Source organism: Mus pahari, chromosome 2 (genome assembly GCF_900095145.1).
Source record: "Mus pahari chromosome 2, PAHARI_EIJ_v1.1, whole genome shotgun sequence".
In the NCBI taxonomy this organism is placed as follows: Eukaryota; Metazoa; Chordata; class Mammalia; order Rodentia; family Muridae; genus Mus; species Mus pahari.
In genome coordinates, this window is record NC_034591.1 from 16,185,206 (window position 1) to 16,213,139 (window position 27,934).

The 27,934-nt window shown below is 43.6% G+C and overlaps 2 protein-coding genes across 3 annotated transcripts in view; one reads left to right on the forward strand and one right to left on the reverse strand.

Moving 5' to 3' along the window:
* Fbxl13 (F-box and leucine rich repeat protein 13) overlaps positions 1 to 27,934 on the reverse strand; it is a 173,101-nt gene that overhangs the window by 64,321 nt on the left and 80,846 nt on the right. For both annotated transcript variants that reach the window (XM_021190074.1, XM_021190073.1), the window contains exons 10-12: positions 16,436 to 16,488; positions 11,643 to 11,743; positions 2,279 to 2,408 (exon numbers count right to left, since the gene is read on the reverse strand). In XM_021190074.1, coding sequence (XP_021045733.1) covers positions 2,279 to 2,408; positions 11,643 to 11,743; positions 16,436 to 16,488 — 284 coding nt within the window. The remainder of the gene's footprint in view (positions 1 to 2,278; positions 2,409 to 11,642; positions 11,744 to 16,435; positions 16,489 to 27,934) is intronic.
* Positions 2,262 to 27,934, forward strand: part of Lrrc17 (leucine rich repeat containing 17) — a 32,647-nt gene continuing 6,974 nt past the window's right edge. The window contains exons 1-2 of the mRNA XM_021190075.2: positions 2,262 to 2,338; positions 19,538 to 20,443. Of these exons, the coding sequence (XP_021045734.1) occupies positions 19,660 to 20,443 (784 nt within the window). The 5' untranslated portion in view covers positions 2,262 to 2,338; positions 19,538 to 19,659. The remainder of the gene's footprint in view (positions 2,339 to 19,537; positions 20,444 to 27,934) is intronic.

Below are 27,934 nucleotides of genomic sequence, written 5' to 3' on the forward strand. Positions count from 1 at the left end.
GGGTGGGTTGGGTTGGGTTGGGTTGGGTTGGTTTTTAATCTTGGTTCTGAGGATTGAACTCAGGTCAGCACACTTGCAAGGCTTTCTGATTGAGCTTTCTTCCCAACCCAAGAGTCTTATTCTTACACATTCAGACCAAATTTAAATAGCAACTGAGCAAAATTAAACAGGCAATGCATTAGATCAGATCACTGTCTGTATAACTGCACACACATAAGGCATTATCAGAGAGAGGCCAGGGTTGCAAGTGAGGATGCAATCGTGCCCCGTCTCAAAGGGAAAGGGGCTGACTCAGCTCCAGTTCACTGCTACCATAATGGAGTGCACCCCTACAATGTGACTATCTCGAGCCTTTGATTGTGCTTATTTTTAAATCTAGGGGTGTGTGCGTGTGTGTGAGTGTGAAACCCCTACAATTTTAAACATTGGTTCAATTTTCAATGACAGATCGGGTATGTTTGGCAGTAGAACACAGAATCTTACTTGGACTCTACTGTATCTGCAAATAACTGCCTATAGAGGGTGTGTGTGTGTGTGTGTGTAGACATGTGTATGTGCATGTATGAGTATATATGGGAATGAGTGTGTTTGTACATGTTTGTTCATGTGTGTACATGTAGGGGGGACATGAATGTGTTTGTGTGTATGCATAGACAAGTTTATGTGCGTTATTCTGTGTTGTGGCCACAATATGCACCTACACAGCAATGTAAGGCCCACTGTGGGAGACTGTTTAAGGTGAGCTACAAGAAAAGTGCTAAAACACAGTTAGCAAGTTTGGCTGGAGGAATTTTTTGAGCACACAAAGTTGTCTCTGTACTTAGAAATACTTTTCTCTGTGGTAGGAGGGTCTGTGTTTCCTAGGGTCTCATCTGAGACAGTGTTCCACCCTCCCACAGAAACCGGGAGACTAGACACTAACCTCTTTGATGTGATTATGTCAAAGGGACAGCTCCCAGGTCTGGGAGGAAGACATTCCTAGGCTGCAAAACCATAGCAAAGCTTTTTAAATTAGCTGCTCTCAAAGGAAAGCAGAGAAAGAATGTACAATTCCTACAGTACTGGGGTTTCTTATTAAGTACTTTAGAGACATCAGATGGCCACTGTCAAAAAGCTATCAGAAATCCAGCCAAAATGAGGAAAACAAGGGCACTTCCGACTTATGTCCTGGTTGGTCCTAATGCACGTCTGCAGTCTAGTTCACGAAAGTATCCATTCTGTACATTTCAACCTCAGACAAGTCCTCTCGTCTCACCTCTCATACCCAGAACACTAACTAGGAAGTCATGTTCAGGGAACAGTGCTGCTGCCTAAGAATTCCTTGCCCTGTGGTGTCTGCCTCCGGGTGCTTATCACGTGACCTACACCATAGTCTTCTAGGCAAGACTGGCTGGTTTATTCTACCACTTGGAACTTTGGTTAATGGGCACAAAACCCTCACAAGGAATCCACTGTATGAAGAGTGATGTCTCGTCTAACACAAAGACAGCTCAATCATTGGCAACTACAGCTAGCTGGTTGTGGTTAGACATTTATTTTAGCCAGCTCTCACCTGTGCGCTATTATAAAGAACATAGTATACTACCAAGGCCATCAACAGCGAGACATACACAGAGACGTGGGAGAAAATCAGTCACAGGAAGGATAGCTTAAATCTATGGAAACTATGGATAGCAGAAGGAACTGTGGAAGAGGTAGCGAGTACATCTGAATGCCATACCTTTTACATGGCTGCCTGTCCAATTTCCCCAATCCCTGTCCCTTCATCTTCAAACATTTTCCCACCCGAATCTCACATCTTTGTGGTATTTAGGATATGCATGTAAGGCAGTTTTAAACATTTACGGTCCTTGTTGTGGGGCTTCTATTTCTCACATTTATTGCTTGTAGCATTTTACCCAGAGAAAAGCCCACGGGGGACCTAACTGCCTTGTCAGGAATCCCGTGTACCCCACCCCATTTGTTTGTATCCTAGAGGCTCTATAAAGTTTTGGAGATTTGGACTCTGGCCTCAAACTGTTCTCAGAAGTGGTCCGTTTCATCATCCAATGAGCTCTGCCTGTTTGTTGATGTGACGCGCCTGTGGACAGAAGCCAGGCGCCTATAGTAGCAATCCTGGGGAAAACTGAAGCAGCTGTGGCCATGTAATTTAAAACCTCAGCAGAGTGTTCTGTGCTCCACGCACAGCATTAGTGCAACATGAGGGCTGGTTGCAGCTGGCTCTCGGGAGGACGTCCTCGCCTGCTGCAGGACAGAGAAGACTGAGACTGAGGCAAACCTGGGTGCAGCCGGAAAGGTCCAGATAGATGAGCTTGTGGCATCCGTTCCCCAAGTTCAGGTACTGTAAGCCTTTGTCGGTGAACTTTCGGCAATAAGCCAGACTGAGGTTCTGTAAGTTGTGGAAGTACCTGGAGCGATGGGGCAGAGACGGGAGGAAGGAAAGTCAAATACTTAGCTTTTCTCAAGTCTTTCTTGAGCCACTACGACGAAGAGACTGAAAGCTGTATTCATCCTGCACTCTCCTTGCAGATGTTCGGCAGTTTAACAGCTGCAGTCTCTCTTGCTGTTACGCGAGGGGGGGGGGATGTCAGTGATAATGCATGACTGCATGTCAAAGGGAAAGAAAGGATATCCGGGAGGATTTCATGAAACTTGATGGGATAACACTTTTCTTGGCTTTGGGGTGGGAGGAGCCTTGCATGCCTATTATTTGAAAGTTTCTTGCTGAAACCCAAGTTAAAGTTTACGCTCTAGTTTTTAGCTCTTACCTTTGCCAAACTACTACATGAATTGTTGAGAAAGATAAACATTTCATAAACATTTTATGGAAAGTAGCTGTTCCATCATGGTGAGGTTTCAGGGCAGAAAGAAGACAAAACCTTACGCAGCAAGCTAAGTGGGCAACACTTGAGACAAATAAAAATGGGTCTGATAAAAAAAAAATTATTTAAAAGCCAGAGATTTCAACGTGCGTGGCTTTGTGAGTAATGATGTCCTTAGGATAATTAAAAATAATGGTTCAGACTGATATGCACTCAGGACTTAAACATGGGCTAAGAATAGTGAGTAGCTAAGTGGGCAACACTTGAAACAAATAAAAATTACACAGGAGGCTGTCAATCTCACTGGAGTTGGAACAGGAAAGATGCCATTACCACAATGACCAAAATGAGAGCTTCCAGAAAAAAGGGGACTGGGCTGGGACCGGGTGGGGATGGGGGGGTGGTTAGGATGAGTCTGTTCCACCACATAAGGGCTGGCGTTTTCAGGACACTCTATGGACAAGTTTCTAAGCCCTCCTCAGCATGACATTCTTTAAAAGTGTAAGGATTCTTGATGCCTGCTCATGCAATAACTACCAATATGCTCTTAGTCTGGAGTCTGCAACAGCTTAGCGGCCAACAAGTACTCAAGAAGGAGGGAGAGACTGCCTCTCTGCCTCTCCTGCTGCTTGCAAAGCAAGTTTATCTTTACATAAATGCAAAATAAGATATGCAAACATTGCCCATAGGTTAGATTTAGCCCTAAACTCGAAAATCAAGTCTATATGATTTAATGGCTCTATTCCGAGGTGAATTACTGATTGAGAACACACATTCCCCTCTGGGAATGGCTGTGTGCATGAGATTCCACAGAAGAGCCAAAGAAGCTTTTGGACCACAGTGGCAGTGGGCTGGACCTGGAAAGAGAGAGCTCTCTAACATCCAAAGACACGCCCCTCTCCTCAGCCCCCCAGTGGACTGAGAAAAGCTTTCTCTCTCTCTCCTCTCCCTTTCTCCTCTCTCCCTCTCTCTCTCTCTCTCTCTCTCTCTCTCTCTCTCTCTCTCTCTCTCTCTCTCTCTCGCTGAGCATGGGGTGTCATTTCTAATATAACATTGCTTTAACGTAGAGAGAGAGGGTTGTGAGGCAGACAGTACACACCATGAAAAATACAGAAGAATTTGGACTCTGACCAAACTGAGTTAGAGTCAGAGTCTTAAGGCTTTTACTATAACTTCCCTATCCCAGTGTGGACTGCTTTCCTGGCTGCCAAGTGAAGACAATAGTCTTTTGTTTAGTTCCCCTTTTGACAAGCCCTTAGCAAACTCTGGGGCAGAAGGCTTTTCTGACCATCAGTTTTCTTATCTGTCATGGATTTGATCCCATCTGCTCTTGCCTTTGAGAAATGTGAAAAATTAAATGAGTATTCAGATCTAATAGAATTATCAGGAAGGTGATTTTCGATCATCGAAAACAGCGGAGACACAGCAGACTTAGAGAGTTTATGCCTTATTATTACTGCAACTACTACCACATATAACAATATACTGCCCTTTTAATTTAAGTGTGTGTGTTGGGGTGCATGGGTGCCTGCCTTCCTGTCTGTGTGTGCAAACATGCATGTCTGTTTGTATGTCAGTGTGTGTTTATTTGTATGTGTGCATACATGTCTGTGTGTATACTCACTCACACACATCCCTGCAACCCACACATGCCAGAGGACAGCCTCAACTGTGATTCCTAAGATGATGTCCATCTTGTTTTTTGAGACATGACATTGCCAAGCATGCTAGCCAACTGGGCAGCAAGCCCAGGGAATCCATCTCTCTGCCTCCCTAGGATTACAAAGTCAAGGACCACAACTGGCTTTTTTCTCTTTTACATAGTTTCTGGCAGCTCAAACTCAGGTCTTAGGCTTGCAAAATAAGCACTTTATCAACTGAGCTATTATCCCAGGCCAACACGGTCATTGTTTTTATGGAGTTTGCACTGTCTGTTTTCATCTAATGAAGTAGATCCTTGTCTGGCAAGTTTGGAGATCGTCATATGAGGTCTACATCTCGCCTGAATTTATCATTCTGCCTGCTTAAATCTATATGATCAGCTAGTAAATCTCAAAAATGAGAATTAAGTGAGGGGTTTACTTAGCTATTTTATAATGCAGGTACTTTTGCTACTTTGTAAAGTCTATAGATTCTTTTAGCATAACATTTTAAAAATATTTTACCTCTGTGTGTGTATGTATGTGTGTCTGCGTGTCTGTCTGTCCGTCTGTAATTGCCTCAGCACTCAGAGGAAGGTCAGAGGACACCTTTCAGGAGCTGGCGCTTTCTTCCTACCAGTGAGGGTCCCCGGGACTGAACTCAGGCAGCACGGGTACCTTTGCTTACTCTAGCCATCCCTTGTGTCCCCTGTACTTCAGTTAAAGCTTAGCTGAAGACAGAGAGGATTTTCCCACCATCAAAGCCCATGCACGGGAGCTGGGGAGATGGTGGAGAGCAGTTGCCGTCCCTCCAGAGGACTGCAGCTCAGTTCCCAGCACCTGTGACAAGTAGCACACAGCCAGCTGTCACTTGGGCTCTTGGGGGTGGTGGGGAAATCGGATTCCTCTGGCCTCTGAGGGCACACTCACTCACATGCTTACATCCATATGCAGACACACCACACACACACACACACCTCATAGACACCTGAATTCTTTTATCCTTAGGAGCAGGGACCTGGCTGTCAAGAAGGAGGTAGTTAGACTGAACAGCTCCCTGGCCCCCAAGCTGAAAGTCTCTTGCCAGCTTCCCTTCAACTTGGGGCGCCCCTCCTGAGTGCTAAAGGAAAGCCCGGGAATCTCAGCAGCCTCGGGCCCTTTCTAGTGATTTCCAGGGTTACAGACAGAAAACTGTGGAAGGTGAAATGGGCTGGTTAACGGAGAAACACTTATGGCAAGTTGTGCAGCACTAAGATGTAATTTTTTTAACACTGGAGAAAGAAAGCTGAGTGGTGCACACCTTTAATTCCACTGCTTGGAAGGCAGAAGCAGGCAGGTCTCCATGAGTTCAAGGCCAGCCAGGTCTATAGAAGGAATTCCAGGATAGGCAGGATTATATACAGAAATCTTGTCTTGAAAAACAAAACGAACCAAAAACAAAACCCTAAACAAACAAACAAACAAAACTGGACAAAAAAAGTTTCACCTTCCAAACAAGACCACCTTCACCACTTTCCCAGCACAGGGGCCCTGACAATTTTATTTCTGCTTTGAGAAAGGATATTTATGATGTGTTTTATGTTTCCCTGATTACTTGATAACTCTTTTTTATTGAAGGTACGGGTTTCTTTTTGTTTTTATTTTTTATTTTTTTTGCTACTAGTCTAATCTTTAAGAATTCACCAAATCTTAAAAGCTTTAGTGTAATCCTAAAAAAACACAGAAATTATTTTTGGTTCTTGTTTTTCCTTCGTTTGCACTGAAGAACTGGAGTATTTTAGGTTGTGTCTTCCACACCAGAGAGGGACTGCGACAAAGAGTTCAAGATCATTCTGAGCATCTTAAGAAAGCCCCTTCTAAAAAAATCGTAAGAGTTTTACTCCCAACGGTACGGTCAGAAGGTTTTGTGCAGTGTAGTGGATCACCATGGGATGAATACATGCCTTCATCCCCTGGGATGTAGGAAAAGGAGAAATCACTGGTCGTCCGGGATGCCGTGACTTAACCAGGCCAAGGGTTAGGCAGGAAAAGAAGGGCTTCCCCACTGCAAGGAAGACAGCATGCAGAATGAAACCACCAGAGGTCAGGGCTTCTCTTGGGCAACCCGCGCAGGTCTGTTTAACTAGGTTAATGGAGGAAGAGAGATCCGAGGCAGAACAGACAGGAAGTTGGGCACAGAAGAGAGCACTGCCAAGGCTGTTGTAACAGAAGTGATGGCAAAGAATTATATTCAGAATACTGTATGAGGCAGAGCTGTCCCCACCCGTGAGAAGGCTCGGCAGGTAAGGGCATTCTTGCCTGCAAAGCCTGACAACCCGACTTCCAGCCCAATGTGTCACTCAGTGGGAGGAGAGATCTGAGCCCCTCAAGTTGTGCTAACATCCACAGGCACATGCGCACATGTGGCAGTGCGCTACATCGGCAATGTGGCGGCACACGTGGTACACACCCCTACCCCCTACTCCCCAAAAAACAAATAATGAGAAAGATCTGTGGGCAGCTCTCATTTTTAACTTTAGAAAACTAAGTCCCCAAAGAAGTTAGAAAAATAAATACTCAAATAAAAACCAGCATCAACGTTGACAAAAAGGGCAAGCATCATATTTTTCTTTGGAAGGAAGTACTCAAGGCGAGGAAGAGGGGTGAGGAACAGCAATAGCCAGCATGTCTCTTATTTATAGTTTCAAGAAGAATTTTGCATACCCTCACATATTTGAAACACTAGGAAACACATCACAAATAGACAATCAGTATGAAATGTGTTTTATTCATAGACAGGTTACCGAGATGGATAGATTACCGTGTGTAATGGTTTGTATATGTTCAGCCCGGGGAGTGGCACTACTAGAAGGTGTGGCCCTGTTGGGAGTAGGTGTGTCACTGTGGGAGTGGGCTTTAAGACCCTCATCCTAGCTGCTTGGAAATCAGTCTTCCACTAGCAGCCTTCAGAAGAAGATGTAGAACTCTCAGTTCTTCCTGCACCATGACTGCCTGGATGCTGCCATGCTCCTGCCTTGATGATAATGGACTGAACCTCGGAACCTGCAAGCCAGCCCCAATTAAATGTTATCCTTACAAGAGTTGACTTGGTCATGGCGTCTGCTCACAGCAGTAAAACCCTAAGACACTGTGTATTTTTTCATGTGACAAAAATCATCAGCACCCAGCAGAATTTATTCTAAATGTTCGCCAAATGGGAAGAACTAGAAATTACAACCAAAATTCTTATTTGGAATTCAACATTTCTATATTTACCACTAAATTATATATACATTTATAAAATAAATATTCCTAAAACATTATTTGATTCATAGCCACAATAATATGCAACGTTAACTAAGGGGAAATGATCAATTTAGTATGGAGTCAGCAAGAATGTTTTAAGTTTAAAAAGCAGAGGAGGGGTTCAACCATAGTGGCTCACATTTGTAATTCCTGTATATGGATGGCTGAGACAGGAAGACAACCAGAGCTTCAAGCAAGCCTGAGATATATAGTGAGTTCTAAGCACCCTAGGTTATACAGTTACACTGTATACTTAAGATAGAAAAAGAGAGAGAGAAGAAAAGGAAGAGAGAGAGAGAAGAAAAAGAGAGGGAAAGAGAATGAGACAGAGAAAGAGAGAGAGAGAGAGAGAGAGAGAGAGAGAGAGAGAGAGAAGGGCAACTTGTAAAGTGATATAAATTACTTTCAAATCATCTATTTATAAATTCAGATTTTAACATATAAATTTTATTTTATAATCTTTAAAAAGTAAATATTAGTCTTAGGCACAAAAAAATAAACATTTAAAAAATATTAGCTACTACATGGGCAGTGTCACATGCTTTCATCCCAACACTTGGGAGACAGAGGCAGGTGAATCTGAGTTCAAGGCCAGCCTGGACAACAGTGTGAGTGGCAGGACAGCCTGGGTGCCTTAGACAGCGTTCTATTGCTATAGAGAGACACAATGACCATGGCGACTCTTATAAGGAAACCATTTAACTGGGGCTGGCTTGGGCTTAGTTCATTATCATCGTGGTGGGAAGCATGGCAGTGTGCAGGCAGACACGGTGCTGGAGAAGGAGCTGAGAGTTCTACATCTGCCCTGGCAGGCAGGAGGAAGAGAGAGACACACTTTCCCCCACAAGGCGCCACTCCCTGTGGGCCCTATAGGGGCCATTTTTATCCAAACGTCCACACAGGGCTACCTGGAGAAACAGGCTAACTTGAAAAAACAAAAATAAACTAGAAGCTAGCTACATACTACACATAAAACACAAACTAAGGTTTAAGATGTAGGGATCGATAAAGTTATTCCACAAAATGCATAAACAAAGGAGAACAAAGGCAGGGGAATTAGCAGCAGAGTTTTAAATATTTCAAAGTTAGGATGGTAGTATGTGCCTGTAATCGCTGCACTCAGCAGGCTGAAGCAGGAGGATTGCAAGTTTGAGGGCAGCCTAGGCCAACCAGTGAAGGCCCATCTCAAAACAACACAAATCACAAGAAACACTAACCAGGAAAATGAAAATTATTTTATGTGGAAAAAATGCTGAGATCTATGAGAAAGCATGATGCTTTATGCATAAGTTAAACTACACGTAAGCTTGGTTACAGTGAGTAATGCGTCACTGTCATATGATGACATGCCAAGCCTGTGTATACATGCACATTTACACAATGAGGTTTGCTCTCTTAAACGAGCTTTCCTCTCTTCAAACATTGAGAGTGCTGAAACTAATGCCAAGCTGGTCTTTGAAGGAATCTGAATTCCAAAAAGCAGAAATAATTCAGTCCATATTTCTTCTACAATTAAAGACAGAAGTTTAATCATTGAAGCACCAACCACTTTAAACAAAGAATTCTCAGGAAATAAAATATGGACTGCTTGTTTGGAAAATGGAAATAGCACTTCACAAGTCTGATATGCTTTTCCCAAATTCCTATTTAGAATTTGTGCCACTTTTAAGAGAAAAGTTTAAAAAGATATTTGCATCTCATATACCAACCCAAAAAGAACCATTTAGTTAATAAAATTAGAAAGCACAGACAGGTTGCTAGTTATGACGACAACTAAAAACTCATCTATGAATAACTTCAAGCTTTTTTCTGACCAAAATAAATTTTTACTAAGAGATTTATAAACTTTGAAAAAAGTAAAAGTACTCTGTTCCTAAGAGGATGATTATACATAAATGATTATTTTATCCTTATTAATATAGTGATTAATATCTAACTAGTTCTCCAAAACTGTGCATAAATATCTTTACCATCAATTTTTATATCTTACTATCTTACTGATACAAAGATTAGGTAACAGACGATTGACAAGTGCTAATACAAAATTAGTTATAGTTGATTCCAGTTAGTCAAGTGGTTCTCACAAAACATGTTCATTGGCTTTTGCCAGGCTCTTACAGAGGTAGCCCACCAGTGATCACTGTGGTTAAGGTATGAGTAGAGTTCCCCAGGTTACATTACACACATTGTTCTCAAACACTGCACTACAGAGCTAGGCAAACTGAGCTGTGTGGCCAGACTGCACTCTGCTGTCAATAACACAAGTGCTTGCATTGCTGAATCAGATCATTTGAAGGAATTGAAAGAAAAAATATTGCCTCAATTTTTGTGCTTTTCCAATGTACTGGCTATAAGCATGGTAAACGTTCAAATTTATTTTGCTTTCTAAATTGCCCTTTCCATCAGTTTAAATCAAAATAATTGTAAAACAATAATTCAAGTCTTGTCTTGTCACATTAGCCAGTTTTCATGGTGTGGAACATTTCCTATTGGCCCCTTCCCAATCTATCAGGGATGGGTGGCTAAAAGAGAAGCTGGGCAGGGTACAATGGCCATGAAAACCCCAGAGATGTGGACAAAATTATATGTAAAGAGATACTAGGAGTGAATGGATTTTAAGTACTTATTGCCTGTCTAAAAATTTTAAATACATAAGGAAGAAGCACACAGAACTACAGTCAATAAATAATGTTGGATGATCAACTATTACATATAGAGAATGTAAAGCCTTGGCTGGTGGACCACACAAAAGCAAGCTTTGGACCTCATAGGTCATGGTTTATTAATCTCCACTTTGGATCATTGCTTCTTTTATCACTAAAATATATTCTAAATGGATTATAGGCTAAGTTTAAAAGGTACAGGAATAAAAAGTAAAGGGTTATTGAGCACCTGGCTGGGTGAAGGTTTAAAGCACCTGGAGGGATTTCAAAAGCAGAGCCTTGAAGAATTGACTAAAACAGGGGGCGCCACGCCACTTTTCTGAAGTTTGCCTGTTTGTGAAAGATTATTAGAGCCAGACATAAAGAAATTGCCACCCAGAATTTTTTCTGTTTTAGCTTTTCCACATGTCTTATTGTTAGTTTTCAAAGGATCTCAAAAAGTCGGGGTCTCAAAAAAGTTCTGTCTTTTACAATGACTTGAGAAATGTTTTCCCAAAGTCAAATTTGAACATCTCCCTGGGATCAGATACAGTGCCTGATGAGTTTCTCCGTAGTAAATACTGAATCAGATATATTTGTGTGAAGTTGAAGATTCTGCCCAATTGTGTGCCCTTCTCCAAAGAAGGGTTGGCTAAGGAATAGCAGCTACCACATTCTGGGCACATCAAAGTCCACAGACAGTCAAAACTCAGCAACGTCAGCTCCCTGGGAGTAGAGCCATCTCAGTGGGACACACGGACACCCAGAGCATGGATGCACAGCAGTGTTCCCAGGTCAGGGAGGGGGCATGTTGGAGCTCTGTTAGAGAAAGGTCCCAGACACCAGAAAGGAAGTCGGGAGCCAGACTCAAATGTCCAGGAAGACGAGTAGAAAGGAATGGGAAGATCTACCTCAAGCTACTGGGTATGCTCCTACAAGAGTGACAAAACTACTGGCTGAGAGAGACCAGTGTCCAGCTGTACCTGCCAGGGAAGGAGAGTGCAGATGCCAGCTTCAGGGCTGGAAAGCTGTCATCTGTCCCTTGGTCATGCTGCCATGGTTGGGTGCTGATGATGGGGAGTTATCTTTGAGGTCAGTTAGAACAAGCCAAAGCTTAGAGGAACACAATATTCTCAATGGGATATAAATAATACAAGCAGTAACCATCAGAGGGCAGAGGAGCATGAGTTGGAGGCCAGCCTGGAGTACCTATGAGACCAGATTTCAAACAAACAAACAGTCACAAGCATTACCTGGGCAGGAGTCGCATCGTCCTGTTGGTGATGGTTGTGTTGGATAGATTGAGATACAAGACCCCAGGACAGCCCTCAGAAATGTGTCTCATGGATTCATCCTGCAAAACAGAAGAAGGAGAAGCAGCTCAAACCCTCACAGGCCTCATAATGACTCTATTATCTCTCATCTCTCTTCCTGCCCCTGAAAAACATTCATACATAACCTGCCCCTTCACATGCCTTATTACTACATCAAATAAAAAGTAGAAACTAGTCCTTCTGTTTGATGCTTCACTGCTCCCTCATTTTTCTTTAGAAATAAATTTTCAATACCTCACGATGACATTTCATTGAAGTCCTGGTATGTGACAGTGTGACTTTTGACTGTCCAGATATAGAAATGTGCTCACAAACTGGCCTGTTTTAAAGTTATTCTAAAGACTGGAATTGTAAACGCACTTTAACAGCTGGACTTCATTAAAAGCAAGGCCATGTTTAGCCCAGGCATGTCATCTGTCTGTGTGACTAAATTTCTGTGGTTCTGATACTGATAAATTTAAAAAAGCTGGACAAATTTTCACTGAATTTATGATAGCTCAGAGATGGTCTCAATATCTATATTTGAAAAGTAAAATGTAGACAATATACAAAGTGTACGGAGTGCACAAGAACCAGTGTTGGGATCGAGGTTAGGGAGCGAAGAGATCTCAGGGTGTGAGCGAAGGCTTCGGCTGGCATGAGACTTGAGAGCCAATGATGTCAAGCAATGGTCTTGAACTAAAGGTTTAAAAGACCAGGTGAGGCTCAAGCTTTGACTGCAATGAGCTACTTTGCATGCAAAATGTATCGTTACCATAATGGTACATGCCTATAATTCCAGCCCTGGGAAGGCTGAGGCAGGAGGAGCACCTTAAGCTAACTGCCAACCTAGGCTACATAATGAGTTTTGGTCCAGCTTGGGCTACAGGGAAAGACCCTGACAAAACAAAAGAGGGGAAAAAGGGGGAGGAGATAAAGGGGAGGAGAAGCAGAGTTAACAACAGGCTTTTATTTATCCAATGATGGTTGATGGTCTCCCTGAAGTAACACCAGGCATCGTGAGGTCTGAATAAGTGAGCTTTACAGCATTTCAGCACATTCTACCCTGAAGAGGACAGCCCACCACAGGCATGTATCTGGAGGTGAGTCCTCACTAGCTCGGAGAATTCAGATGTGCAGAACAGCTGAGATACCACTAGGGATGGCAAACTTGATTTTCAGGGGCAGCAAGGTCAGTTTGATAGCCCATTCCTCACGATTTCCTAAGATATATGAGTTTTTACTATAACAAAATCCTGGGGTATGGTGGTCAGTGGTAGGCCACTCAATGGATGACTTACTTACTGGGCAGCAAATCCTGTCTTAAATAAGACACAGGGGCTCTTCACAGGAAAGGTTTTTCCTGCCCATGCCTTATGTAGACAAGTGGGGGCCACTGAAAAACTCTGTGCTCTTGACACTGAGCTCAAACTGATGGTGATTTTCTAGTCATTCAATCACCAAGTATAGGATTTAGATATGTGTATCTGCAAATACTGCAAATACAGCACAAGATTCCTTCAAAAATCCAAGTAACCATTACCACATGTAGTGCCATATATAAACAGGTGAAAATTTTAGGTGTGCCAATCAATCAGGGCTTGCAGACTGTGCACCTGTTAAAAAAGGCTTTGTCGAGGATGCAAGTGGGGTGGGACAAAGCAGGTGAGAGAGCTGGCTTAGCCACCTTTAGAGAGGCCACAGAAGAGACAGGGCCAAGAGGAGGATGGTTGTGCTGAGTCGGCCATCTCCTCTCTGCCTTTGCCTTTGTGGAGTCGCTTGGTCACCCAAACAAGTCCAGACCACTCCTTTTCTCAGTACTTAAGAGGATGCAAGCCTCATCCTTGGAATGCTTGAACACATAACCCAAAACTGTTAGAGCGTGCACCCTGCTGAGTGGCTTGTGAATCTGTCCTTAACCCATAGGACTCAAATTTCCTCAGTGTGACTTATTTCACACTGCAAGATCACATATATCCAAGCTCTTTTTGAGTGGATGTCACCCACATCTTTAAATGTGAGCCTGTCTCCCAGCCTGTGTCTCAAAGGGAGAAAGCAACAACAAAGTGGAACTGGATGAAATTACTAGCCCTTTATAGATCCCAAACTTGGGCGAGACTCTGATGTTCACAAACTCGGTGCAGATGGCTTTGTGCTGACTTTCCTGCTAGAAAGCCGGATTCAAAGGATGCAGTTTTTGTATTCATATGCAGAACTAATGTTCCAGAGGCAAGAACTGAAAATCAACGCACATTAAAATTCTTCCTAACACCTAATGCTCTAACACAGCAGGTGCTAAAAATTCCCATAGAAGAATGAATCCATTTCACAATGGTCCCATTTGAATCCTCATCAGCTACCTGAAGGACATGCTAGCAGAGATGGCCATCTCTCTTGATGAAGAAGCCTTATGCATGCACCTTGCTAGTGGAGAGAGAACGCAACCAGAGGGAAAGTAGAATGTTGTTCTCTTATGTGCTCTTTGGGCTGTCTGTTTATCCCTCGATTTCCTGGGAACACTCCTAAACGTAAAGTAGCAGCTTGTTCATTGTGAAGTGGATTCATGTTGAGGCATGAGCCTCTGAGAGGAGAGTTGACTGACAGCTGAGAGCAGTGGCCAGGTGGGTGAGGACCAGATAACTAATCTGAATGCTTCCCTTTTGTATTAGGAGAAAATTGGGAGATAATGTGGTTGGTATAAGGGTCTTTGGACTTTTACATTTATATTCTATTTACTCATAAAATGTCTTCCAACTTTCGGGAAAAATAACTGTTCTGCTCTGAAAGTGGAAGGATAAGCTTCGTGGGAAAACTGTAAAGAGGGGATTTTTTTCAACGTATCCTTGCTTCTAAAACTGGAGCCACAGTGTGAGCATAACTGTAAGAGTAGAAAGTATAACTGCTGGGGGACTGCGCCTACAGTGCCAACTCGGAAGAGAAGAAAACTAAGCCTGTCAGGAAAAAAAAATGGAATCACAAGGAGCTGAGAGTTGAGAGAAAATGAGAGGTGATTTAATGGATGTGATTTCTCTTAAGGATGTAGAAAATGTAAAAATTACTCGTGGCTACAGTGGTATAATTCTATGCATATACCACAAATTATTGAAGTGTTCTCTCTGAGTAAATGGTAATATCAATTCATTTTTATTTCTATGGTGTTATTTTTTTTAAGTTACTTCTTCAAAAACGTATGGAAAACCCTAGTGGGGATGAAGAGTGTTTTAAAGGAGGGACAAAGGTCGCCAGGCTGGGGTTGGGGGATGGGAGGGATGAGCATCATTCAGACAGACAGAAGAATGGGCTCAAGGACACACCGAAAGGGCACTGTGGGGACCTGAGGAGATTTAATGTTAAAACAGGACGACATCTGAGAAGGGACTCCCTCGAACATGAGGCATACTGCTGCATAAAACGCTAGGGGTGTGTGGGGGTCTCTGAGGAACCAGTGTAGGTGTCTTGTCACCTGTCAAGGGCCATGGCCTGTGTTGACGTGAGCTCAGCATCATTACACGCCAGACTTCCCTTCTGCTTTCTCTGTCTCCTCAGAAACTTGTCCCCCCTAGCTGGGTAGTCTCCACTGGCTTCTATAAATGTGTTTGCATTTGCAGGTCCCCATTCCTTCTAACCCCCTCATCCATTTTTCTGGAAACATTAGATTATAGCTCATGCTTATTTTCCTGTATCTTGTCCATTTCACAACTCACTACAGCTGTATCTCAGTCCCAGCAGCACCCCACTGGAATGGTTTCAGCAGAAATTAGTGACCCTAATTCTCAAGCCCAGGATGCCCATGTTCAGAGCTTTCCTTACCTGCCCATTTGGGCCACTTTCCAAATGTCTCCCCATCCCATGTACTTACATTCATTATTTGAACCATTCCCTTATCTAAGCCTTACTTGGAGGTGATGGTGAAGGTGAGAGCAAGGAGCAAAGGTGGGCATGGTGATGGGAGGCAGAGGCAGTGAATTGCTGAGCTCAAGGCCAGCCTGGCCTACATAGTGAGCCTGGCCTATCTCAAAAACAAAACCTAAAAAAAGAAAAAAAAAAAAAAAGAGACAGTACTGTATGAGCAACAACAAGAAACTGCTCTGAGCACCCTGGTCCGTGGTCACCAGAACTTACTGTGTGGAGTGGAACAGGATGAGGTTACAAAGGGAGGCAGACTACAGCGAGTCTCCTGGGGGCACCAATATTAAGGTAGTGTGATATTTTTTCCCAGTAGTGTGTGGATGGTGGATGAGAGAGGTGAGTTGGTCAGACCTGCATGTACAAAGGGTATTATTGCATGTTCACAATATGGAAGACAGGTTTAGAGGAGAGAGAAAGACTAAGGGAGGGAATCTAGGGATGTATGTTCATTTCCATCTCTTCGGCATGGTTACTAACAGCCATGAAACCCACCAGAATAAGCCCACCATCCTTGCAGGGACCCAGTATTTTCTGTCTCATATAAATATGCATGAAACATAAACACAGTTCCTTTTATGTAACTATTAAAGACCTTCCACTTGCCTGAGGCTCCACCACTAAGCACATAGCCACAAGATGAACGATAGCATTGTGCATGTGCGGGGGTGGGGCTGGGGTAAGATGTCTTTGCCAATGTTTACTATAGTTTGTTTTTTCCATATTCAACCCCAAATGCACACAAAGTATGTAGTCTACCCACTGGCTCTTCAGGGTGAGGGGTCTGGACCTACATAAACAATGATAGAATAAACTCTCATACTCACTGTGAAAGACTGGCAGTCAGAGACGTTCAACTCTTGCAAGTTTTTACAGTGGCCTAAATCAAACAAGGAAGGCATCACTAAACAACACACGGCAAACATTTAGTTTTTCCATCCTACATTCAATGCAACGTTTTCATTAAAAAGTAAAGAGAAACTTTGGCAAGAAATGTGTCCTAAGTATGTGGGTTTTTCTCTGCTCAGGCAAATGATGTCTTTGGCTTAAAACCCCATACATACACATGTTTGTTATTGTTTGCGGAGTACAGGAAGAAGATGGGAAGAAAAAACTTTTCAATTTAAAAAATACTATATCCTTGGGGATTTTAATTTGAAGGTTTAAGAAAAATAATTTGTTTTGGTTTCTGGCTGAGCCATCTTCCAGGACTTATTGTTTAGTTTTAGTTTTAAAATATTTTATTATACACAATTTTACACATACACAAGGATTGAAAGGACTATACTGTGAGCGCCTATATCTCTGCCATCTAGATTATAATCTGTATTTATACTGGCTTTATTACATGCCCATTCACTCATCTCTAAATTGATTCCACATTGTGCATTATTTTTATGCATTTCAAAGCATGTTGCAGAAGCACTAACCCTCTAATAGTTCATATGCATAATAAGTGAAATAAACTATTTGTTAGGACTTTTATTATTTGTTTGTTTGTTTATTTATTTATTTATTTATTTATTTATTTGGGTCTTTTTGAGACAAGATTTCTCTGTATAGCCCTGGCTGTCCTGGAACCTGATCTATAGACCAGGATACCCTTGAACTGAGAAATCCACCTGTCTCTGCCTCTCATGTGCTGGGAATTTTAAAAGCCTGTGCCACTACCACCCAGCTGTTATGACTTTTTAAGTTAGATTTACATTACAAGTTGCAATAAGTTATAGAAAAGTGGAGATTGAGAAGGGCCATATGCCTTAATAGCTCTTGGAATACAGACCATTGCATGCCTCAAGGAAGATAAGACACGCAGACAGACAGCTAGACAACGCACTCAGCACCTTGAGAGATGCTTAGGCTTTGAAGCAGGGCTGGGGGACACAGGAATGGTGACTGTGAGGACCGCTTGAGACTAAGCAGTGGGAAGGTGCTCTAGGTGGGCGGGGTCTCAGTAGACAGGAAAAGCTGCAGGGGTGTCCCTACTACTCAAAATAAATCACATCTCAAAGAAGCATGTCTTCCACTAATAACCAGACAGCCCAACACTAATACCAGACACATTATCTGTAATAAACTACTTTGGATATTTCTTCCTTTGCCAAGAAGAAAAGTCATTTCTGTCCTAAGTGATATATGCAAATAAGAAGTGCTTCAGAGCCAGGCGTGGTGGCGCAAGTCTTTAATCCCAGTACTCAGGAGGCAGAGGCAGGCAGATTTCTGAGTTCGAGGACAACCTGGTCTACAGAATGAGTTCTAGGATAGCCAGGGCTATACAGAGAAACCCTGTCTCGAAAAAACAAAAACAAAAACAAAAACAAAAAGAAGTGCTTCAGGACTATTTTTACAAAAGGAAAACCAGTTTTGAAACATGCAGGTCTGGGCTGGGCCAGAGCTCAGTTCCCCACCCCAGTGCTTGCCTAGAACACTCAATGTGTTTGAGCCCCAGGGTCCCAGTGAGCGAGCTGGGTGGCACACACCTGCAGCCCAGCACTCTGGAGGTAGGAGGAGGAGCAGAAGTTCAAGGTCATCCTTGGCTACATAGTGACTCTGCCTCAAAAGGAAAAAAAAAAAAATGCAGATCTCCGGATTCACCAGTAGAGTCCCCAGATAATATGTGTGAGGACAGAATAGCTACATGAGAGTAATAGATATATTTTTAAAACTATTTGTCATGGAAACACCGTAGCAATAAAATGGGCAAAAATCCTTGCCCAAATTCTAGGTAATTTGATTTCTAGTTAAGGAAACTAGACAGAACAGGTCACAAAAGAAGGGAACCACTTGTTTAGACAGAGGCTGATGAACACTGTGGAGAACCATAAAACAAGAAAGGCAGATTGAAGTCCTTGGCATGGGGGCCCCAGAGAAGCCCTCACTGTCATGGTGACATTGGTGTCGTGGTGATATATAAGGGGGTGGCTGGGACAGTGCCATTTATTCTAAGCATTTCTAGGTCCACATCTAACATGAGTGGCTGAATGAAAACGAAGATGTGGCTACTCCTAGGTAGGGTTGAAGAGAAGGGGGAAAGGGGAAGAGAGAGAGAGAGAGAGAGAGAACAACCAGAGGCATCTAGAGCCCAGAATAGACCAGGCCATGAGAAGATGGGGACTGGGGTGGGGGGCAGAAGTGACATGGGGGCAAAAAAGGACCAGGAGCTGAGGACCAAGAAAGAAGCTGAGAGGACAGAGAGAACCAAGATGGCGCACAGACAAAATGGCCGGAGTTTTATATAAAAGAGAAGCTGAGGGAAGAGAGTGGGGAGAGGCAAAGCTCATGCTGGAGAGATCTAGGGTGGGAGCCTGGGATGAGACATGCTGAGAGAGCCTAGCAGCCAATGGACAGCATCTGCTCTGATATGTTAATAATATGGTAATTAATAATTTATTTATTAATATGTTAATAATCTCAGTCTTTTGCCCAAGGGTTCTTTGGAACCTGACAGTGGTGACTAGGAGAGACTGAAAGAAACCGTACACTCCCAGGAAGGGCACGCCTACATGGCTGTGCATCTCAGGGCTGGCAGGAGAATGTCTCTCAGTTCTTAAATCTACAGGCTGAGGAACACGTTGGAGTGTTCACCAGGCTGAGTCCTAACAGTTGAGAACTTCCCATGGGCCGGGTGTTGAGCACTTTCCATCAGCCCAGGGACCAGGAGACATCATAACTCCATTTTACAGATACTGAAGATGAAGCTGGGTACAGCTAGCAGGACAGAGAGAGAGTCTTGACTCAAACTTAAGGCCCAAACATGTGTATACTAACAAAACCAGGCAAGTAAAAGGTAAAGAACCGTCTACAGCACATTTTTGCCTACTTAAAGTGGCAGGCTCAGAAAAAAATAAAATAAATAAATCTGCTGTTTCTGTCGTACGCTGTTCAAGATGGCTCTTCACTCTTTGCTTTCTTTCTTGTGTCCCACCTAGGAGCTCTATACATCCCGGCTGGGCCTTACTCTCCCCGACCTGTGTTTGCTAAGGCTACCCAAACTTAGATTTCAGAGGAAGACCGTCTTGTTCCTTCTGCCTAGGGCCAGCTGGACGTCAGAATGCGCATAGTGGCCATCTTGCTTCTGTTCTGCCTTTGCAGAGCTGCTGAGCCTCGCAAATCCAGCCCCGGTGTTCTGAGAAGCCAAGGCCATCCCAGCCGTGGCCGCGGCCGGGCAGCTGGTGGCAGGAGAGGCTCCAGCCCGGTCAAACGCTATGCACCAGGCCTTGCTTGTGATGTGTACACGTATCTCCATGAGAAATACCTTGACTGCCAAGAAAGGAAACTAGTCTATGTGTTGCCTGACTGGCCTCAAGATTTGCTGCACATGCTGCTAGCAAGAAACAAAATCCGCGTGTTGAAGAACAACATGTTTGCTAAGTTTAAAAGGCTGAAGAGCCTGGACCTGCAGCAGAACGAGATCTCCAAAATTGAGAGTGAGGCGTTCTTTGGTTTAAATAAACTTACCACCCTCTTGCTGCAGCACAACCAGATCAAGGTGCTGACTGAGGAGGCATTCATTTACACGCCGCTCCTGAGCTACCTGCGTCTCTATGACAACCCCTGGCACTGCACTTGTGAGCTAGAGACGCTCATTTCCATGCTGCAGATTCCAAGGAACCGGAATCTGGGGAACTACGCCAAGTGCGGAAGCCCACCGGCACTGAGAAATAAAAAGTTGCTGCAGCTAAAGCCCCAAGAGCTGTGTGATGAAGAGGAGAAGGAGCAACTGGACCCCAAACCCCAAGTGTCGGGGATACCCGCAGTCATCAGGCCGGAAGCAGACTCCACTCTGTGCCACAATTACGTGTTTCCCATACAAACCCTAGACTGCAAGAGGAAAGGTGAGCCATTCTGCCTTTTCCGTTTCTGCAGGCTACATCCCATGGTGCCTGGAGATGGCTGACAGGAAGCTGTCTCCAACAGCAATGGAGTGTACAGAGTTCAATTCAGGGCAGTTGGTGTCACCAGGGAGCAGCAGCAGAAGAAGACATACATTGGTAAAGTGACTGACCAGCAAGGACCAATCCCCAGACCCACATAACTGGGCAGGGTGGCCCCCATCTGTAATCCCAGCACTTGAGAAACAGAGACAAGAGGAGCTGAAGTTCAGGAACATCCTTAACTCTACAGTGAGTTGAAGGATAGCCTGGGCTACATGTACAGTGCTACAGAACACACTCTCCTAAAAATAATTCACACACACACACACACACACACACACACACGCACACTCACATGCACACACACAAAACGAAACAAAGCATCAGCAAATGAAAGCAAGTTCAAAGCCATCATCCTCAGTTACCTGGGAGGCTGGAGGCTAGCCTGGGCTTCATGACACCGTTTCAAAGTCAGGGTCTGTGTGGGAGAGATGGGTTAAGAGCATGTACTGCTTCCCAGAGGGCCAGCATTCCACTGCCAGTACAATCAGGTGGTTCACAGCCACCTACAACCCTGACTCCAGAGGAATCCCATGCCCCTGGCCTCCATGGGTGGCCACCCACAAGTGTCATAGGCACACTTGATTAAGAAGTCAATCAATATTTACATGAAGAAAAAACAGCAGGGGCTGGGGCAACCACAGGAGCTGGTTCATTTGTTCAGGGAAAGCTGTGGCAGTAAGGAATTCCTTTATTCTTGAATCTAATTTATCTTGGATACAGGGCAGATACCCTCTATACAAGCTGACTTGCACCAATTATATAAAGCACAGACATCTGTAGGGGGACATCTTCCAGACCAGATATGCCCAGCTCAGGCCCAGCACTGAGGCAGAGGCCCAGCAGGGTGCTAATGATGATATATATTCCACTCACCCAGTCCTATTGTTTTCATGAGCTGGTGGAACCCCACATCTTAGATCTTCCCAAGTTAGCCAGAGTGAACAAATATTAAGTCATTTAAAAGTACTTCACCTAAGATTTCTGTGACTGGGGAACTCTTTCTAGACTATCCCCTCATGTCTGTAAATCAGTGGTGGACTTTCCGCCTCACACAGTCCTGCACCAAGAACTGCACATTAAGTGATGAACTAAGAACCAACAGGAGAGTTTAGAAATGCTAACGATGAGTTAGCAAAGACTGACACTGTCAAAGAGTAATTCAAGAACTGATAATGTCTTTATACTAACAAGCCCTATGACAATGTCGATGTGTTCCATTTGGGGCATGCTTTAAAAGTTCATTTGTAATATTAACTTTCAGCAAGATGTCATTGGAGTAGAGTCACTTTGAGCATGCTATAACAGATTTCCATCTATTTTAGGTGATGTTGTTTGTTTGTGTCTTTTGTTTGTGTTTGTTTATTTGAGGGTCAAAGCTCAGGATTGCTGAAGGGATCCTAGCAGATCCTCTCAAGATGGCTAAGAGCAGGACCTTGTTAATGTGAGAGATTAGACCGCTGGGGCCAGGAGTAGATTTGTTAGCTTTTGGCCAAAGCTTGCCACTCTGTCCTTGACGCTAAAGTGGGGTGTGGTCAGATCAGTCTGGGACAAGTAGCAGGGAGCAGGAGTCACGTGCCCACAGGAGTCACCGTGGAGCAGGGATAAACAACCAGGTCTGGTCAGGCTGCATTCCTCTGATTCTGGAGAAAGTCCTAACTGAACATCTAGCAAGTGCCAGGCACCCTCCCCGTGCACACATGCTGTCAGCTTTCAGGCAGTCCTGTCCCCATTTAAACTTGGGGATGGGGGGACTGAAGCAGCAGTAGCTCAGGAAATCCCATCACTCAAACAAGGTCTCCCAGTTACACAAAAGAGCAAAGACAGGAACCTTGATTACACGAGCCAGCACTTGCAATCATCCAGAATTAATCTGACCAACTGCAGACAAGCTGCTGCCACAGGAGAAGGCACTGGAGAATTCTAGAAAGCACTGGAGAATTCTAGAAAGCACTGGAGAATTCTAGAAGACTCAGAAGGTATAGTTTTGCCACAGCAAGGTAGGGTGGAATGTCCTTGATATCTTAGGATTTAGGCTAAAGCACAGACATCTGTGGGGAGACACGCTCTGGGATGTTTTCTAAGCTTTCTTTTGGATTGCTTAGACTACAAACTGAACCCTGGGCTAGAATACTTCCTGTTGCTGAGGTTCTGCCCTCAAACTTAGTCGAATCTGCACTTGCTACACTGGGTGTGGAAGAGTAAAGTACACAGGACTGAGCTCACAAGTTATCTGAGAAGAACACTGTCTACATAAAAGATGGGTAAGACTTCATAGCAAGACGACAGACACGGTGCTCTAAGAGGTAAGAGCATTCTACAAACAGAGGCAGGTGGATTGCTGTGAGTTTGAGGACTATCCTGGATTACATCGTGAGTTTCAGGACAGCCAGGGCTATATAGAAAGACCCTATAAAGAGTCTCTCAACATTTTTTGATTTCTCCAAAATCAGGAGGTGGTGTGAGAGTTAAATCCGGAGCATTCCCATTTCTGCTTGCTCCTCAGTCTTGGGCCACCAGCTCCACTACACCCACCAATGAGCACAGTTCTTATTTTGTCTCTTTTCCTATAAAACATTTCTCTTTTTCTCTTGGCTAACATTAGCTATAAAACATATTTTACTGCTTTTCCCTTTGCAACTTATTGTTGCCTAAATATAATCTTCTAAAAATACCCCTCAAATTAATCCTCTCTGTTGCAAAACTGCAGGGGACCCGGATGAGGAAGAGAGCTCCTTCCAGTGAGGGAATTCAGCCTTCCTCAAAGGACTAGCAGTATGTAACACCGAGTCATATGGTAAAGGACAACTCGCGTCCCTCTAATTGCTAGTGACTATGTAAAATTCAGGGCCTGTATTTTCATTTTTTAAAATGTTCAGTTGATACCCAGCAGTAGTTCTATGTGTTTATGAGATACAGTGTGATATTCTAATCAATGAATATGATGTTTACTGACCAGATCAAAGGATTGGATCAATCCCTCACCTTAGGCAGATATTGTTTGTGTTGGAAATGGTCAGTGTTCTCTCTCTAGCTGCTTGAGATGTACAGTTGTTGTCAACCATACTTATGCTTCCTTGCTTTCCTGCCCATCTTCATCCTTGGATCTGGTGACTACCCTCTCTCCATCCCCAACACTGGGCACAGCCTCTAACACCCTCCAGTTCTGGACTATATAATGAAGGCTTATTAATACTTTTCACAATTAACTAAAAATGTCTCACTGTGGTTTAGATGAGTCCATTAATACTATTCATCATTTATTTTCATTTTGTTTTATTATAAATTCCTATTTTAAGTTAATTCCTATAAGGAAAAGGTCTGCCTAAACTCCTTTTTAGTGTCAGCATTGAGCTGCCTTCCTTTGTACCTTCAAATCAGTAACTTAAGCAACTTTAAAGCAAATAAATACACAGCAGTTGAAAATCATGGCTAGAATTCAAATATGACAACCTTACTCTATTCTAATTTCTTTATTTTGTTCCATTAATGGTAACCAATCTCAAATACTAAAATAACAAATGGTTGCTGGGCAGTACTGACACATGCCTTTAATCCCAGCACGTGGGAGGCAGAGGCAGGCTGATTTCTGAGTTGGAGGCCAGCCTGGTCTACAGAGTGAGTTCCAGGACAGCCAGGGCTACACAGAAAAAAACCTGCCTTGAAAAACCAAAACCAAACAAACAAAAACAAATGATCAGTAATGTTCATCACTCTGTTTTGTGTAATATACGTGTCATCAAGGGGATGGGGGGAGGGGGGCACTAGCAAGGTCACACGGGCAGTAGTAATTCACAGTCCAAGCCACAGGTCATCATGTAATGCTATCTTTTCTTTCAAGACTGGGTATGTCCACTGTACCAAGCCTTCTGTGTGCTTTCCCAGTATCAGGTCCTCCCCCTGAGCTCTGTGTAAGGATACTACCCAGGGAATGCAAGCAGGGGACTTGCAGTATGGATCCTTCCAATGAGGGAACTCAGCCTTTCCCAACGGACTAGCAGTGACTCAGATGTGTGCAGGGGACTCACTGGTGCCAACCCAACCACACAGACCTCAAAGATCACTATTTTTGCCTTAAACATCTGACAGCAAGAAAAAAATAATAGCTTTATTCATGGAACAACGGGCTCTTTGCCAACACAACTCAGCCTTTCAAAGGGCGTAAGTGTAGGACTGGTTGAAAGGCATATTTATGCCATATTGAGGTGACAGGATTTGCCAGGAACACATGCAAGTATGAGCTCTAAAACCAATTTTAACTTCGCATTTACCATGATAATTTACTAATTTGACTTTGAAAGCTAGGAAAAATTATATAGGAAAATTGGCTCCAGCTGCTTCTGAAGTCAACTTGCCCCTGATTTCAATAATACTTAAGAAATTTTAATTTCTGATAAACAAGCTTATGTGTGTCTCTTTAACTACTACCAAGTCTTCAAATTATTTCTGAGGCTGCTGACAACCAAAAGCCTACTAAATGGGAAAATGATGTGAGGAAAACTGTCTCAACTTCCTCTTCGTAGTAAGGTTCAGTTGGCAGAGGGGCAGAGCTCATAAGAGATGACAGGAGATGCAGCATCTCCTGAAGTGTTTGTCAAGAATGAGGTCCACAACTACAAACTCAGAGGTGGACACAGGAGATCCGTTGTTCAAGGCCTTCCTTGTTCAAGTCACGGCAAGTTCAAAGCCAGGTCCTATCTCAAGCCCTCTCCCTCCCCTACCTCAAAACATTTTGATTCATGGTAAACGCGAGCTCTGGATGCCACATGGCATGTGGTCTAGAAATGAAGACATTGACAAAGTGTCATTTTGATGTGAGGAAATATGTACTTGTCTGTCCTCTATTGAGTTACAAACAACTTTGTAACTCATTCAAATTTAAGCAAAAAAAAAATAATAATTTTTTTTTCTCTCCACTGCAGCCAATGTTTTGTTTCCAGGTCATGCTAGGAAAACTCTTGGCTTGCATTTCCTGCTCCTCGTGGATGCTATTTCATTCAGGAGTCTGCTGACCACTCCAAAGTTGTCTTTTTCTAGCACCCACAAACCCATTGCTTAAACTGGACTCCAGGGTATTCTTACAAACATCTTTTCTACCCGTTGATTTGCGGCTAACCCACTTTTGGCTTGTTTTACGGTGGTTTTTCTGTCATCTACCCTCAAGTCTGGTCCAGTAGGCAGGTTCCGTTCTACAGGCGTTCTAGAACTGAGGGGTGCTAGCTCTGCTGAGTGGGACAACCTACAGGACACTGGCCTTGACTTACTGACTGCACCTGTGACCTCTTCCTTCCCTATACATGTGTATGTTATACATGGGGTTCTCGGCAGGTAGACAGCACATCACACAGAAGGCCAAGATCGATAGATAACGTGCTGGGTTAGCATGTTTAAATTGTGATGCTGTTACTCTTAGAGGCAAATGACCTAACTTCTTTGTGCCCCATTTCCACATCTGTAAAATGAGGTTAAAAATGGAACACATATAGTTCTCCTCATTTAATTTTGTTAAGAGTGCCTAGGTCAGGAACACATAGATAGGAAGGGCCCAACAAGAAGGGGAAAGGAATTCAAGGAAGTTTGACTCAAGAGGGTGTACTAAGGAATCTAGAAATGGACTCCAATACCATCCCATTAGAAACAGGGGTTGGAACATAGCTCAGTCACGAAAGTGCTTGCCACGGAGGCGTAAGGTGCTGAGTTCAATCCTTAGTAGCCATGTAGAGAGCTGGGTATGATCACACATGCTTATAATCCCAGCTCCGGGGAAGCAGAAACAGGCAAAGCCCAGGGGCTCACTGTCCACCCAGCTTAGCCTAATCAGCAAGCTCAGGTCCTAATAAGAGACCCTGTCTCAAAACAAAAGGATGTGGCATTTTCTGAGGAAGAGCAGCTGAGGTTGACTTCCAGCCTTCACAATCATGTGTATGAACATCCAGAAGATGCACACACACATGAACACACATACACACATAAGTACAAAGGCCATGGAATCTGGGCCATTAAGAGGAAAGAAAAAGAGTCCAAGTCACTACATTGTAAATATTCCTGGGACCAAGAAATCATAAATCCCAAGTTGTTACTCTTAATATTTCATTACTATTTTGTTAAGATATATTCACAATTCAACCATTTTATACCAAAAGCAGCAATGTGGATAATGAATGCCACCTTTCATAAATGTGTTCTACAGTTCCTGGTTCTAAGAATCTCTGCTTCCTCAGAAAGCCCTGGGGGCCACCCAACTCTGCAGATGTCAGTCAGGCCATTTTATTGTTGCTACATGAGAACAAGTCTGGTTCCCACTCTACGCTACAACTGCTTTCATTAAAACTAACACTTCTTGCTAAAGACTAAAGGGCAAGTCTCACAGTAAAATATAATGTAGGAGTGATTACATTTTTGAAAAGCATGATTTAAAGATAGAAAATAAATAGTAGAAGCAAAATCGAGGTGAACCTTGGTTTCCTGGTACCTCTGAGGACATAACCCTGGCTCTTCCCTTCATGCTGAGGACATAACCCTGGCTCTTCCCTTCATGCTGCTGTTCCTAGCTCTTTTTGAAAATCTGGCTCGTGTGGAAGCAGGAAGATTTGGGCATGGAGTTAAGTGGGTGAAAAGTTATCAAGTCATGCATGTATTTTAACATCTAAGAAAGCAAAAGTAAGATATGGTGTCCCCCTTTACCTATGTTAGTCCCCCATACACATACTTTGGTTTCAGTTCATATCTAGTGAGCCAGGAACTAAAAATATTAAAGTAGAACATTCTAGAAATAAACCACTTATAAGGCACTTACAAGCAAGCTCGTAACCGCTGTTTTCCTGTAAGACGGTGTTGCTGACCCCTTACTGCATCGACTTCACAGAGAAAACATTGCCACAGGCACAGGCTCAGTGCTGTCTGTGGTTGCAGGCATCCCCTTGGAGTGTTTCTCCTGAGGATAAGGGGGCTGTTGCCATGGTTTGGGAGATCAGGAAGGTCAAGAGTGTGGTGTTTATGGGAGCCACATGCCTGGGATCATTTGTTGGCAGAGGAAGCATAAAATGATGGATAATCTGACATGGTAACAGAATGGCACCCTGACAGAGGGCAGCAAGCAACACCTCAGGAGATGAGGAACCGCCGCCGACCGAAAGCAGGGAGAGAGTTAGCTTACACTTCTGGATGGCAATCCATACATTGTCAAGGGAAGGCAGCTTTCAGGTAGCAACTGAAGCAGAGACCGGAGGAACACTGCTCACTGGCCTGCTCTTCATGGCTTGCTTAGTTTGCTTTTTCAAGCAACCAGGAGCGTCTGGCCAGGAGTGACACCACTCACAGTTTGTTGGACCCTTCCCTTGTCAGTTATTAATCAAGAAAATGCACCATAGTCATGCAGATGGAGCCATCTGA